The following is a 14,774-nucleotide window of genomic DNA, read 5'->3' as shown; positions in this document are numbered from 1 at the left end:
GGAGGGGCGGGGTGGGGGGGGGCTGCACGGGGGGGGGGGTTGTAAATACCAGCCCAAACTAAACCAAAGCCAACGGGGGTGTGGGTAGAGGGGAGGGGCGGGCTGCACGAGGGGGGGGAGAGGGGCCAGGAGGAGGAGCTGTGTAGAGCAACGACACGGTCGACCATACGGCTGCAGCGCACCCCTTCCGCCCCCTTGCGTTTCCTCTAAACACGCAGCTGCCACCCACCGTATTAACCGAACCTCACAACATCCATAACCTCAACACAACCACGTGCAGGTCAAGTCGGCTGTGGAGGCGGAGTTCGCGGAGGCCGAGAAGCGATATGGCGAGGCTCTGGCCTACAGCCCCGACTTCTTCGACGCCGCAGCCAACATGTGCCAGCTGGTGTTCGAGCGTGCCAAGCTGGCCGCCGGACTCATGCCGGCGCCCGAGCCGGAGAAGAAGTGGGTGGGGGAGGCGGGAGAGGGGAGCGGGAAGGGAGCGGGAGTTGCTGTGCCCAGTGAGCAACAGCAGGCATGGAGCTGCAGGCCTTAAGTAGCCGAGAAGAGGAGCGGGGAAGCTGGGGTTTGGGGTTTAGGATTTGGGGTTTAGGGCGGAGGAGGAGGCGATGGGGGATTGGGAGGGTTGTGGGGTTGAGGTGTGATGCGGTGGCTCCACGCTGACGCCGCCGCCCTCCTCCCTCCACGCCTTCACTTCTTAAATAATGAATTCATGAATACAACCCTCCCTCCCTCCTCCCGCCCAGGTCTGAGGGCGAGGAGGCCAACGGCAAGGACGCCGGCAAGAGCCAGGAGCAGGTGGCGGCGGAGCAGTCGGAGGCGGCGGCGGCCGCCACCAAGGCGGCGCTGGCTAAGCTGACGGCGGCGGGTGTGGAGGGCGCCAAGGCGCTGTACGGCAGTGCCATGTCGTGGGCGGACAAGGCGGTGGGGCTGGCGCCCAAGCACGACGAGGCGCAGGCGGCGCGGGTGCGTGTGCGGGCGTGTTGTGGGGTTGGGTGTGGGTGTGTTGGTGTAGGTGTAGGTGTAGGGGCGGAGGTGTTTTGATGGGTGCCATGGGTCCATGGCGTGGGTGAGGGCACGTGCGGCGGTGAGGGAACATGCTGATGGCCCGCGCGCAGGCAGCACCGGCTTGACGAATCCCACGTCTTTGCAACTGTCTTACCCGGCGCTTCTCATGAGCACACCTGCCGCCTCAATTGTCACACACATGCGCACATCCTTCACTCACAGGTGGCGGAGGGCGGCGCGGCTGCTGCGGCCGCCAACCCCGGCGAGTTCAGCTTCAAGGCGCAGGCGCTGGTGCTCAAGGTGAGTAGGGGTGGAGACTTGGAGGTGGGTGGGAAGGGAAGGGGTACTCATACCCAGTTACGATCAGGAGACGCTGGAGGCATTGGAGAGCCCGGGTACCGGGCTGCCCTGCCGTTAAACTCAAGGACCTTGTAAGCCTTGGGGTACGGTACAGGGCCCGTGCCTAATCTAGTACTCTGGGGACAACACCTTGCACTCACATACAAATGCCCCGCCTCCCGCCCTCCTCCCCCCCCCCCAAAGGGCAACTTCATGTACGAGTGGAGCCAGATGCTGGCGGCTGTGGGGCGGCCGGAGGCGGAGTGGCGGGCGGAGCTGGAGGCGGCGCAGGCGCTGTTCCGCGAGGCGGGCTGCCCGGAGAAGGACATCCGCAACGCGCTGCGGAACCACCTCAAGGTGTGGGTGTGGGTGTGGGGGGGGGGGCGGCGGGGCTGCAAGGATGTTTGGAAAAGCGGTACAGGATGCACCGCTTTGGGGGGAGAGGTGGCGGGGTAGGAGATGTGTGCGCGCGTACCGTGCACGTGCTTCGTTTACGTAAAGCTTGATTGGGCTGGTGGGTTGGTGGGTACAAAAGTCGCGTCTATAAGAGCTACCGTCCAATGCCGGGTGTTTCTGCTCTCTCCTCTCACTCATGCCTGCCTCCTATAGGCGCCGGAGCTGAACATCCCCGCTGAGGAGGAGGAGCCGGCCAAGGAGGAGGCCAAGCCTGCCGCCGCAGCCGCCGCAGCCAAGGAGGAGCCGGTGAGTCGGCAGCTTGGGCAAACATCGTGGGGCACCGCATGACAGCGCTTGGGGCGCTCAATGCGCCACCGCCAGATGGCAAACAGCCCCGATCACCTGCGGTTGTACCGGCACCCGGCTGCTTCCCCATTTCGCCTCTCATCGGCCTGCCCCGTCTGCCTTCTACCCAAGTGATACGGCCATCCTGCGCCCGGACTATCACGCCCCTTGACACCCCGCGGCGATGATTCCTTGACAACTGGGACCTACACGTCGGGCTCAGGCGTATCACCCCTCCCCCTTCTTAAGTAATCATGAATGTAATCCCCTTCGGTTGGCACCGCCGTGCAGGCTGCTGAGGAGAAGCCCAAGGCCAAGGGGCTGCCCTCGCTGGAGGTGAAGAAGGCCAAGAAGTGAATGCCGCTGGGCCACGGCCGCTGGATCCCCATCACCGAGGAGGGGCAGGAGCAGGTGGGCAGCAGAGCAGGCGGCCAGCGGGCGCAAGTGATGGTGCCGATGCTCCAGCAGAAGCAGAAGCAGCAGAAGCTGATCCAGCAGCAGCAGCAGCAGAAGCTGATGGAGCAGCAGCAGCAGCAGCAGAAGCTGATGGAGCGGGAGCAGCAGCAGCTGCGGCTGCGGGAGAGGAAGCTCGAGCAGGCTAAGGGCTACAGCGACCGGGAGGGCGCAGCAGCAGGGTGAGGAGCGCGACCCGGATGCGGCGGGTCCGGGCGCGAGGAGGATGGTGGCATTAGAGTGCAAGCTCGGCTGCGTGTGGCTTGTGGCAGCGATTGCTGCGTCTTTGCAACGCAACGGGTTGGACAACTATAGGCGGTTGGACGGTTGAGGACTCGGGTGGATGGGGGTGCAGATTCAAACCTTGCACGCGTTGGCAACGCAGCTGCTTTGGCGGCTGCTGCTGTTGGCTTCAGGATTTAGGGGCCACTTGCAGCTGGCTTGGCGCATCTGTTGACTAAGCCAAGATAGTGTTGGGGGCGGCTCGGCTGTAGCCGGGATGGTTGGGTGGAGCACGGTCAGGCAGCGTGGTGTGCCGCACTGCGCACGGAGACGGGTGTTGCAGCATTCATGTGCTCGGCTTGGGCGCGGGTGTTGCTGGTAGCGCGACGCACGTGTTGTTTCTTTCGGACAATCCCCCGGGCGGTGCGGGCGGACTAATACCTTGACAGGCACTGATCACGTTCTGATAACTGACAGAACGTGTCTGATGACTAGTCGTGTGGCTGTGTGCTAACTGCTAAGGCGGATCAGGCTGCCAAGCCAATCGAGTTTTCACAGGTTCGATTTTGTGGCGGTGAGAGCCGCCTCACCCCGGTTAGCGCACGTGCTTGAGCACTGTGCCGCATCAGGGTGCTAGGGCGGATCCGGACGCGCGATGATGATATATGCCTCTGGTGTGCGGCGCTGCTGTGTTTCCATTCCCCGACAAACTATATTTGTTCGGGCAGAACTGTGAGGCAGGGTGGAGTACGGTATTCTGAAAGTATATTTGCAGCCTTGCGGGCAACCAACATAGCTCATCCCATGGAAGCGGCGGATGCAGGCCTCTGGTTGCCCATCACTGTGCGTCACGAGCTAGAGATGATGCTGCGGCGTATATCCGGCTAGAGTGCATCGCGCGGGCAAGGTGGCATGTCACATTGGACTATGAACAGGAAAGCAGCTAGTCGCATGACGGAAGGATACGGGTGTAGATAGCATACCGGTGGGGCGGCGCTGGGGCGGATATCAGTGGACCGTGGCTGCATGGGAGACGTGCTCTGTGGCAGTGGCACGGGCCGTAGGGCTGCAAGGAACGGCTTGCAGCGCAGGACAGCGGACGCATAAGTGTAAAAGCAGTAAAATACATCACATGTCCCATTCATTGTGGTGAACTGGACGGTGCACCTTGCGTGCTGCGTGTGGCTGCGCTTTGATGGGGCGGGTTGCTGCGGCGGGGGGGGGGGGGGGGGGGCTGCTGCGGGAAGCGCTGCTGCGGGAGGCGCTCAGACGTTGCACGAGTACCCAGCGTCGGTCAACCCAAAAGTGATAAACCTGGTAGTTAATCATCTGCCTGAGGTTGGGGCTGATGGAGATGAAAAACAGGAGCCATTTTCATAAAAGAAAACTTTTTGAGCTTTACGGTACAGAAAAGCGAGGCTAGGACAATTGACGTGTTCTACAGCTGAGCCAAATTCATGGCCTATGTAGTTGTTGCTCTACAAAGGCTGTTACTTGACGACTTCGTCATTCTTCAACATAGCTCCTTCTGTCGTTCCGATACCCGAAGCACTATATAGATGGCATCCCAAGGCTTTGCGATGCCACGACTCACTTTCGGGCGCGACATTGTGGCGAGTAAGCCCTGCGCAGCACTGGGCTTGCGGCGGGCTCCCGCATGCCCCCGAGTAGCGCCCGGCCGGGCTGAGCAGCAGCCGCGCAAGCACCTGGAGCCCGTGCACGTAGCTCAGGCACCCCTCTCGTCTTCCACAACGACAAATGGCACACACAGCGCACCCGCCCCGGTTGCTTCGACCTCATCTCGGGACGCGAGCGAGGCTGCCGCTGCTTCTGCGCTCTCGGCAAACCTTCTACTGATGTGAGTCTTCTCAAGTGCCGCTGATGGTCGGAGAATTGGGTCATAACTAGCCCAGGATCTACTTTGGTCCGCCAGGCGGCGTGTCGGCCCCTGTCAATAGTGACGCGCTGGCCCCCGCACCCACGGCCCACCTCGCCCTCCCGTTTCGCAGCTGCCCTGACCAGAAGGGCGTGATTGCTGCTGTGAGCCAGCTTCTGTATGGCTTCGGCTGCAACATCGTCGCTTCGGACCAGGTGTGGGTGTAGCAAGGCACTGCGCTTCTTTGTTCTTGTCAGGACGGTCAAGGCCGGCAGGCCACGAGGGATTGGGCGGGCGTGTCGGCCCTGCGGTGTCTCCCGGACACATGGGTCGCTGCCCCCAGGCTACAGCGCCCACTCGGCTGCCATGGATACGAGCTCGCCGGGCGGACCCAAATCAACAGCACACAGCCCATGACAGCTGCATGGCGCGCGCAGCCGGGCAGTTCGTGGCGCCTCCAGCCTCACCTAATCCTCTGAAACCGTTCCCACGCGGTCCCATACCACGCCACGCCACCCAGCCCTCGTGCCCAGCCCTCAACAGCCCTACCAATCAGGCCCTGGAACCTCTAGCCTCTTAATGGAATTGTTGCTCCGCCTGCCGGCACACTTTCCCTTCTTCACCGCTTCGCTCGCAGTTCACGGACAGCAGCAGCGGAATGTTCTTCCAGCGCATCACCTTTGACTTCTCGGAGATCGTGATTGGGCCTGGCAACACCGCGGTGCTGGAGCGGGCCATCGCCGAGCTGGCCAACCGCTTCAACATGAAGTGGAAGGTGGGTGAGGCGCTAAATGGTTGCGCCGGGTGGCTGGGTGGGCGGGGTACGGGGTTGCGGATGCTGGGGGCCTGGGTTGCGGGGGCTGGGGAGCTTTTGGGGCTTGTTGGGAGTCAGGAAAGGCAGCGAGGTGCTGGTACTTGAGGCAAGGAGAGGAGTGGCTTGGTGTTAAAGCAAGTGGCTTGGTGTGGACGTGTAGTCAAAAAGGCGTGAGCGAGGATTTAGTGGTGGGTGCGGGCGCGCAGGCCCTGTTAAGTTACGTGGCGCCGGTGTGGAATGACGACGAAGAGCGGTCGGTCGGTTGGGTGGACGCAGGGGTCTCTGCGTGGGGTGCGGGACGGCATTGAGGCGGAGATGTCACCAAGGATATCGTCAACGCATAAGCCTGGAAAGCAAGTAAAGGGTTTGAGATGGCAGATACCACACAAGATGCCGGGTAGGAGGTACGTCGTCTTGAGCCACCCTTGTCGCTACCGGCATGTCCACTGATACACGTACATACAACCTCGTGGCTGGCGCCCCAGATCGCCTACAAGAACAAGGTGAAGCGCATGGCGGTGCTGGTGTCCAAGCAGGTGAGCGGCCGGCGCGTGGGGTGGCAGGCGCTGTGCCTGGATGACCGGGCGCGGCAGGGGGCGTGGCTGTGTTGAGCGTGGACTCCACAATGAGACAGCGTGTGCGGCAGCCCGGTGTCGGCCATGTGGTTGCGTTGACAGAGAGCACAGCCGAAAGGAAAACGAGCCTGTTGTTTCAAAATGTGATTGTGTACACACACACGCGCGCGCTGCTGCCGTGTAGGACCACTGCCTGTACGACCTGCTCATCCGGCTGCGCAGCGGCGAGCTGCGGTGCGAGATCCCCTTCATCATCTCCAACCACCCCGACCTGAAGCATGTGAGGGAGGCGGAGTGGGGGCGGGGCGGGGCCTGGGGCTGCCCGGGGGGGCCTGGGGCTTGAGAGGCGGCACTAGCTAGTGGAGGCAAAGGCGCGGAGAGGTGGTTAAGGGGGCACTCGAAGGGGCACTCGCGAAGTCGGTTCTCGCTCCGGCTGCTTTTAACCCGCCGCCTGTATTTGCGAATTTTAGGCCGCTGCCATAAGAAGAAAATTTGATCAGCAGGGTTCACAGAGGAGCAGGTGTTGGGGGCCGCCTACGGTATGTAAGAGGCGATATCGTGGCTTCGGTTGACCCGCTGTCCCCGACTTGGTCCTGTCGCCTGCAGATTGCGGACACGTTCAATGTCCCGTTCGTGCACCTGCCGCTGGACAAGAACAACAAGGAGGTGCATGGGGCAGTGGTGGGCGTGCGGTTCAGCCGCGTGGACAGATGCACGTCACAGCGGTACATGAGGGCCTAGCCAAGCAACGCGGCAGTGCCGCATTGGAAGTATGACACATGTCCCGACCGCCTGCTGTACCTCATTGCGTCGTGCCAATGCCCGCACGCCCTCTCTCCCACCTCGCGCAGGCCCAGGAGGAGGCGTTGGAGAAGCTGATTAAGGAGGAGAAGATTGACGTGGTCATCCTGGCGCGCTACATGCAGATCTTCACACAGGGCTTTTGCGAGCGGCACTGGGAGCACACCATCAACATCCACCATTCCTTCCTGCCCGCCTTCGAGGGTGCGCGGCCCTACCACCGCGCGCATGAGCGGTGAGATTGGGGCAGAGCAATGGCATTGGATGGGTGCGCCGACCGAGAGTGCAATCACAGAGCATACCGTATGTCGAGGTTTGCGTCGCAACTATGTGCGTTGCAAAGTTGCAGTCTTCTTGCCGGTTTAGGGGCTACCTTGCTGGGGTCTGTAAGATGCACTTTGCATGCGACACTTGATTCAAACCTCGCACCCTGCACACGCAACCTGCACTTGCATGCGTCACCCTGCAACCCTGCAGCGGCGTGAAGATCATCGGCGCCACGGCGCACTTCGCCACCGCCGAGCTGGACGCCGGCCCTATCATCGACCAGGCAGTGGCGCGCATCACACACCGCGACAAGTGAGAGCACTTGTGCTTGTGGGCCTGGAGAGTGGGGCGATTGCGCACTTACCGGAGTGCCGTGCCGTGCCGCCTGCCTGCTTGCCTGCCTGCCAACGCGCTTCTGGGCAGCCTTTCACCTGATTGCCCCTGCTGCGTGCGGCCCTACATGCGCGTGTATGCGTATGTGTATGTGTATGTGTATGTGTATGTGTGTGTGTGTTATGTGTATGCGTATGTGTATGTGTATGTGTATGTGTATGTGTATGTGTATGTGTATGTGTATGTGTGTGTGTTATGTGTGAATGTGTGTGTGTGTGTGTGTGTGTGTGTGTGTGTGTGTGTAAAAACGAAACGAAAGCCATGCGTGTGTGTGTGTGTGGCCGGCCTGTCGCCGTGTGCACTCTGCCGCGCATCTCAGTCCCGATCCCTAACCTAGGGCTTCGCGCCTCTGACCCGTCCCCGCGCCCCTGGCTTCCGTGCTCCTGCTTCCTCACAACTTCACAACAGTGTGGAGGACATGATCCGCAAGGGCCGCGACCTGGAGCGCATGGTGCTGGCGCGTGCCGTGCGGTGGCACCTGGACGACCGAGTCATGGTGCGTGCAGTGCAGCGCTGTGTGTGTGTGCGTGCGGCGCAGTGCGGTGAGGGTGCGATGGGTTGTGCCGATCCCGCGTGTGGTAATTGTGATGGTGTTCGTTGTGGGATAGGGTTTGGAAATATGAATGTATGTGGGGGAGGCGGCAGGGGCTGAGAGTCGTATGGGGGAGGGGGAGTGGTGCTCAGGGTGCTTCTTGTTCGGGGGCTTCCGGCTGTGCATCCGTTCAGGAATAGGTCGGTGCCGATGCCACAACAATGTGCTTTCGCCAACTTAACGGAAAATGAACTTGCCCTCTCCGCAGGTGTACAACAACAAGACCGTGGTGTTTGAGGACTAATTGATAGCTATGGCGGCGTGTATATGCTGGTCCTCCGGCACGGCGGGACGGGCCAGAGATGCAGCATGGTCGTGCTGTCTGTGCAGCGTCTATCATTCATGGTCATGATTGCGCGCACTGCTCAAGCGCCTTAGAACCGGGAACACGTCAGAGTGCAGGAAGCTCTGCAACCTGCATAACGCACGATGCTGTTGATATGACAGCCGTGATTGCTGTTCGACCAGGGCAGCCTATGCACCGAGACGTGTGTCAGGGAAAGGCTGAACAGGTCGGGAGAGGCCCATTGGCGGTTTCTGCAGGGGCTCCAATGCGTCGCGGCATGATAGTAGCATTAGCATTACGCTGCGCCTTACATCTATACTGGAGGCATTGATATTGCACGTCAGCATGACTCGGTATTGGTACCGGCATGGCGCAGGCGCGCAGCTCGCGGTGGTGTGCAAGAGATGGTTGCCTGTCGTGGTACTGTCGCGCGCACACATTGTGCATGGCATGGTCCTGGGGAGTGCATGAGGAGTTCCGCATGGGGACCTTGGATTGGGCTGGAGCGCTCCGAAGTAGGCCGCGGCGTGCGAGGGTCCCATAGGCATGAAAGAAGGTGTGGTGCGGACAGGCTGGGAGGATACCGCATGCTCGCGCTTCCATGGTGGTAAGAAGCGCTTCTAGGAGGTGGCTCGACGCTGTAAAGATTGAAATTGCAAGCAGTCAGTACGCTCGCCGTCATCACCAACGATTAAGAAATTCTTGGAAGTTGGCACAGGCAGGACGCAGCCGCGGGAAAGCAGAGGGGGGGTCAGCGGGCAGAGGCAGCGGCGGGCGTGCCTCCCTCCCCAGCGTCCCGAGCCTGCTGATTCTACATAATAGAGACTATCAAATAGTGCATATCTGGCATGATTATAGGCCCGAACGACGCTCGCCGGCGCCATGCCCCATTGTACGATGCAGCGGACTCGCTCGGTCTTAGCGGACCCGGTGCCCGGTCTAGTTCTCTCTCCTCCCGCTCAAACCAAACGCAAAGATGGGCAAGAAGGGCAAGGGTACCGGAAGCTTCGGTAAGTGTGCTGCCGCCGCATTTAGACGAAATTCGCGCTGCTGGGGCCTGCTCTGAGTCTTGTGCTGATCCTTTGCCTGTGAAATGCCTTACAGGTAAGCGCCGCAACAAGACGCACACTCTGTGCCGTCGTTGCGGTCGCACCAGCTACCACAACCAGAAGCACGTCTGCTCGGCGTGCGGCTACCCTGCTGCCCGCAAGCGGACTTGTGAGTGAAGAATCACTGAAGGGCGACCTTGGACGGCAGCTGGGACAGCGGAGCTCAGGGCTTTGTCGGCGCCGCAGCCATCTCGCAGCGGGGCTCGTCCGCGGGCTGCTGAACGTTATTTCTGGAGATAGCTCTTGTTGTTGAATGCTTCGGACACAGCCGGTGCTGACACCTGGGCCGCCGTTTTCCCTTGGGATTGCAGACCAGTGGGGGCAGAAGGCCATTGGCCGCAAGACCACCGGCTCCGGCCGCATGCGGTACATGAAGACGCTGGCCCGGCGCTTCAAGAACGGCTTCCGCGAGGGTAGGCGTGGGCTGGGCTGCATGCGGTGATGGTCGGCAGCGAGCTCTATTTTCGGGGGCTTTGCCTGTATATAAGGGTATTGTGCAGTTGAGAAATGAGCGATTGCTCACGTCGCATCTGGTGGCGAGCAAGCATCGTCCGGCACAGCCTGCGCAAACGCGGGTCCCTGACGCCGGAGGAGCTCTCGGCACCCTCCCGCCGCCCCCGGCCGGCATGCCTCTAGGATGCGGGCTCGCATGCGCTGACAGCAGATGAGTGCGGTTTGCTGTGGGAAATCCCACTGCATTCATGGCAGGTTGCATGACCCCCTCGCCTTGCCTCAACCCTGGGTGCCCCCTGCCCCTGCTCTTCCGTGCTGTGCGCGCAGGCTCTGAGGCCAAGCCCAAGGTGGCGACCGCCTAAATTAGCAGCTTGTGTGGAGCGGCTTGGATAAGCGGAGTAATGTAACGGTGGACGCGTGGCTAACACTATATCCTGATGTCCGGTATCTTCAGTGTTTGGACAGGCGCGGTCTCCAGCACCACAGCAGCAGCGTCAGCAGACGGACAGTAGCAGGATTCAGGACAGGTGTTGACAGCGAGCAGCAACAGCAGCAACAGCAGCGGCAGAAGCAGCAGAAAGCATCAGAACAGGACAGGGCGTGGTGGAGTTTGCGATGGTGGAACCAGCGTCGCCAGGAGCATCGACAGCAGCATCCGTGGTGCTCCTGGCTACCGGCGGGGGGTTGCCTGGAGGGATGGGGTGGGAGAGCGGCCGGCGGTGGATGGGTGGCAGCAGCTCCAATGGGCCCTGCCGTGGCGATGCACGGCGTGGCGGGCGCTGGCAGGACGCGCGCATGGACCTGCAGTGGCTGTGGGCGAATGCGCGCGCCGGTAAGGGGCTTGGGCCGTGGCGCTATCGTGGTGAGCAGCCGGCACACAGCAGTCGTCTCCGTGCCGTGCAGTGGGGGCCAACGCAGGCGTGCAAGCAGGCGAGCGGCGGCAGACTGGCGGCGGAGTTGCAGCGGGGCTGGCGGCGGCGGCGGAAAGGCGCAGCGGCGGGGCGCAGGGAACAAGAGCGTGTGCAGCAGTGGCGCCCCCGCTTGCTCCCGCCACGTGGCGGGCCCGGCATGCTGCCTCTGGCGGCTGCGGGCCCGCTCACGGTCCGCCGCGCCGGACGGCGTCTTGCCACCTGCAGCGTCGCTTCCCGCGGCACCTGCAGCAGCAGCAGCATGGGTCGGCTGCGCATTTCGTGCGCGTCGTGAGGGTGCCGCCGCTGAGTCAGCACGCGGTGAATCTAATGGCACTGGCCGCAGGGGGTCGGGGTCAGGGTGATTTGGGTGGTGGAGCTGGCATCTGCCGCGCTGGTGGCTGTCCATTCAGCCGCTGCAGTCGAGTCATGCCTGCAGCACAGCAGCAGCCAGCTCCTACTCTGCCTCAGTAGTGGCTCGGCGAACAGCTGTTGCCTTAAGAAGGGCCTCCCATGTGAAGGAGCAGAGGCTGATTAGGCCCTACAGAGACCCTGCAGCGACAGCGCTTGAGCAGCTTGAAAGCAGCTACAATGCAGTTGGAGATGAAGCTTGAATATTACATGACTCCAACTTGACGTCATGTCAGCAGACCTCGCAGCCGACGGGCTTTTCCCTCCAGATTCCCGTGTCACTCATGCATCTTTCTTGCGCACCAAACCTTCGATTCATAGCTTACTTAAGGGCACCTGAACACAGTTTTACCACCAGGCAACCTGGTGACTTCTGAACCGTTGAATGGAACCCTTTGGGAGGAGCAAGTTCACGCCGCGTGACCCCCGTCAGGCTACCTTCCGGTGCACGGATTCAGGTGGTCGTCCTACGGCTTGCGGTCGGTGCGTGCTTGACCGTGCTCAGCGCACATGGCCCAGTAGGTCATTCGGAGCCCCACGACACTCCTGCTCACCCTCACAGCTCAACTAAAACATCAACAGCGCAGTTGCTGCAGCCGGCCACTACACACTGTTGAGCGCCGTTTCCTCGCAGCAACCCATGTTGTTAGCGCGTTTATGTTTCCGGCCTGTAATCCCCCGGCAGATTCATGAGGACAAGATTGCTCCAGATTATTCAGTAACTCAGCATCAACAGTAGCCAATGACACATGCTTACATGACCCGCCGTAGTGCTGGTGTGTCCAGTAGAGCACCCTTGAGTGCGTTCCAACAGCCAGTGCCCCATCCCAACCCGTGGCGGAACCCATCAAGACCACATGGGTGCTCTCACCAAGCCACGACACGGCCCACGCAGCGTGGTATCCGGCGTGACATCACATTCCAGCTAATCCTCTGCACCTACCCACGGTTATACGAAAGCACACGCAGAAAGCGCCGGCTGTCCCTTGCCCCTTGACAGGGTGCAGCACAACAAACCGGCAAGCCTGACATGCGCACTCCGCATGGCCCTGCACCCGGGCTGCCCGGCAACAGCGCCCCCTTCCGTCCCCTCCCTCCCTGCTGCACCTTTTACAATGCGCTCGTACCGCCATGCTGCGGCAGTTCTGCCTGCCTCCTTCCCTGTGCCCTCCCTCCTCTACCGCCCTCACTTGCCCTCCCGCTCGCGCTCGCGCATCATGCGCTCGAGCGTCGCATAGTAGGCCGCGTCGTTCTCGCACTTCTTGAGAGCGAAATCCAGCCGCTCAATCTGCTTGGCCTCGCGCTCCAGCGCCGCATCGATCTCGTTCTTTATGAGCGTCAGGCGGCGGTGTGTGTGCTGGCTGGCGCTCAGCGCGGAAGAGAGCAGCTCCTCCATGGGGGACAACTCCCTACGTGGGAGAGGGAGAGGCAGGGGCAACAGACAGAGGGCCGGGTGGGTGAGCGCGGTGGTGCAGTATCCAGCGTTTGCGACGGCTGAGAGGACCGGTCGGTGTTCGGAAACACCCCAAGGCCAGCGGCAGTCCCCTGTCGTACTGCCAACCTCTCACCTGGAGCCCTCGGGTGCGGAACGACCAGGCCCCGCTCCCCCGCCACCAGTCCTCCTCCCTGCCCCTGCTCCTCCTCCCCCTCCCTGCCCGCTTCTTCTAACTCACCGGCGCGCCGGGCCCGCTGACTTGTACGGCGTGGCGATGTACTCGTCATCGCTGCCGTACCCGTACTTGACGTCCATCTCCGTCTGCTGCCGCTCCAGAGACTCCTTTAGCGCAGACCGGAAGCTGTTGCTGAACAGCGACGAGCCTGCCACAGTACGTTTGCACGCAGAAGGAAAGATGAGTTTAGTGTTTAGGTTGCGATGTATGGCAGTCATGACCTTGTCAGGAGTTTACCAGGATTGCGGAAAGCCTACAACGGCGTGCTCATGGTCGTTGAGAAGGCCCTGCGTGCCCTTTGGCCCCACCAAGCCGCAACCCCCTGCCTTGACCCTGCAGAGACCACCCTACAATACCACATACCCGTGGTTGCCTCCACCGCCTCGTTCTCCGTGGGCTGCGGCGGAATGCTCTCCTCGTCGCCCGACCCGCCGCCGTACTGCGACCCGAACAGTGGACTGCGCGCTAGGGCGTCTTTCAGCGCGTCCTTGAAGGCACTCGTGAAGAAACCGCCGCCGCCTTCCTCCTGCTCACCTTGTTGCTCCTCCTCTTGCTGGTCGTGGTGGTGCCCGTTGGCTGAGGAGGAGGCGGCATCGTCGTCCTCGGAGCCCCAGCGGGAGCCCTGCGGCGAGTGCTCCGTGCGCCAGTCCGCTGCACGCCGGTGGAAGTCGTGGTCCTCGTCCTCGTCCTGCTCGCGAACCAGCTGCGCGGCGCGAGCCGCATAGCTGCTACCGTTGGCGGCGGCGGAGCCGTTGCGCCAGCTGGCGCTGATGCCCGTGGCGTAACTGGTGCCGTTGTAGCTGGCGCCGTTGCTGTAGCTGTCAGAATGGGAGACGCCGTTGCTGTAGCTGTGGCCGTTGGCGTGGACGTCGACTTCCTCGTGGTCGTGGTCGTGGTGCGCCGCGCCGTTGGCGCCGCCCTCAAGCTCCGTTCGCCAGGAGCTGCGCCAGTCGCCAGTAGAGCGTGGCGAGCTGTGTTTGGGGCCGGGGCCGAGTCGGGAATTGTTAAGGGAGACCGTGGAGCAAGGTTTGCGGTGCACACGGTGGCTGGAAGCCGCGCGGTCGGGACACAGGAAGAGGCCCTGGATGGCGCCCGCACCGCGCGCTATGCAATAGCTGAGAAGCCAAGGTCCCACACCAGCGCGTTTTGATGCCGAAACGCGCGTGAATATGCGAAGTCAACAAGAAATAATCGGCTTCACTTGCCTGGACCTCACAGTCGCGCGGCAGGCCACCAGAAGTCGCCCATGCTGCGCCAGAGGAGCCTGTGATGATTCATCACGCCGCGCGGTGAGCAGTTACCACAGGTTCCAGATAACATTCGGGTCCCGAACCTCGCCGAAGCACTACCGAACTTTCGGAGCCAGTATGAATGCCGCCTATCGCATTCAACCTGTCGATCCACTTACCCTTGCTGGCGCGCTTGTGCTGGGCGCACCCAAAAGACGAGAGCCAAGCATAGGCATGCTTTCCTTGCACTGGTAAAACGGCTACGAAGAGTAGGAAGTTGAGCGTGCACGCAACAAATCACAATTACTGTGATGCAGTTGTTAAGCTGCAGGCACGTCCACCAAGGCGCATAAGAATGCTGAATGGTGAGCTGGCTGCATGGGAACTCGCCAAACCTCAGGCTCGCCAGGCCAAACTTCTGCAGGCGAATTCACTTGCAGTTATCACATAGCCAACTAAACAGTCAAACAAACCAAGAAAGGAAGCAAGGATAGCCCACAACGAAGTGGTTGGTTGATGGCCGCTCGTCCGCCGTCGACCCCAGAATGCACCCCTGTCCACCCTTCCTGACCCTTCACCAAGAGCGGTGCCCAGATGGAGCATTCATGGCCTCATCATGCCTAG

General features: G+C 61.6%; 5 protein-coding genes across 5 annotated transcripts in view; 4 read left to right on the top strand and 1 right to left on the bottom strand.

Moving 5' to 3' along the window:
- CHLRE_10g430501v5 (uncharacterized protein) overlaps positions 1-3,891 on the top strand; it is an 8,540-nt gene extending 4,649 nt beyond the window's left edge. The window contains exons 10-15 of the mRNA XM_043066636.1: positions 281-447; positions 750-969; positions 1,234-1,311; positions 1,555-1,707; positions 1,960-2,052; positions 2,383-3,891. Coding sequence (XP_042920033.1) covers positions 281-447; positions 750-969; positions 1,234-1,311; positions 1,555-1,707; positions 1,960-2,052; positions 2,383-2,448 — 777 coding nt within the window. The 3' untranslated portion in view covers positions 2,449-3,891. The remainder of the gene's footprint in view (positions 1-280; positions 448-749; positions 970-1,233; positions 1,312-1,554; positions 1,708-1,959; positions 2,053-2,382) is intronic.
- Positions 3,892-4,174: 283 nt separating this feature from the next.
- On the top strand, positions 4,175-9,026 carry CHLRE_10g430450v5 (uncharacterized protein). Its single transcript, XM_001702461.2, has 10 exons — positions 4,175-4,624; positions 4,776-4,857; positions 5,280-5,417; positions 5,942-5,992; positions 6,216-6,311; positions 6,638-6,697; positions 6,883-7,067; positions 7,310-7,411; positions 7,901-7,988; positions 8,293-9,026. Exons 1-10 carry the CDS (start codon positions 4,347-4,349, stop codon positions 8,326-8,328), a joined length of 1,116 nt encoding a protein of 371 aa, XP_001702513.2. The 5' UTR covers positions 4,175-4,346; the 3' UTR covers positions 8,329-9,026.
- A 203-nt stretch (positions 9,027-9,229) lies between these two features.
- Positions 9,230-10,351, top strand: CHLRE_10g430400v5 (ribosomal protein L37). Its single transcript, XM_001702462.2, has 4 exons — positions 9,230-9,380; positions 9,475-9,588; positions 9,791-9,892; positions 10,260-10,351. Exons 1-4 carry the CDS (start codon positions 9,347-9,349, stop codon positions 10,292-10,294), a joined length of 285 nt encoding a protein of 94 aa, XP_001702514.1. The 5' UTR covers positions 9,230-9,346; the 3' UTR covers positions 10,295-10,351.
- A 48-nt stretch (positions 10,352-10,399) lies between these two features.
- CHLRE_10g430376v5 (uncharacterized protein) lies at positions 10,400-11,435 on the top strand. Its single transcript, XM_043066635.1, has one exon. The coding sequence runs from the start codon at positions 10,548-10,550 to the stop codon at positions 11,133-11,135; it is 588 nt and encodes a 195-aa protein (XP_042920032.1). The 5' UTR covers positions 10,400-10,547; the 3' UTR covers positions 11,136-11,435.
- A 10-nt stretch (positions 11,436-11,445) lies between these two features.
- Positions 11,446-14,599, bottom strand: CHLRE_10g430350v5 (uncharacterized protein). The gene is made up of 5 exons (XM_043066634.1): positions 14,330-14,599; positions 14,127-14,185; positions 13,285-13,892; positions 12,925-13,069; positions 11,446-12,660 (listed from the first exon to the last, which is right to left on the bottom strand). The coding sequence occupies exons 1-5, from the start codon at positions 14,384-14,386 to the stop codon at positions 12,438-12,440; spliced, it is 1,092 nt and encodes a 363-aa protein (XP_042920031.1). The 5' UTR covers positions 14,387-14,599; the 3' UTR covers positions 11,446-12,437.
- Positions 14,600-14,774: the final 175 nt, after the last annotated feature.

Source organism: Chlamydomonas reinhardtii, chromosome 10 (assembly GCF_000002595.2).
Source record: "Chlamydomonas reinhardtii strain CC-503 cw92 mt+ chromosome 10, whole genome shotgun sequence".
NCBI lineage: Eukaryota > Viridiplantae > Chlorophyta > Chlorophyceae > Chlamydomonadales > Chlamydomonadaceae > Chlamydomonas > Chlamydomonas reinhardtii.
The sequence above is the reverse complement of the archived record's forward strand: the minus strand, read 5'-3'. Positions and strand labels throughout refer to the sequence as shown.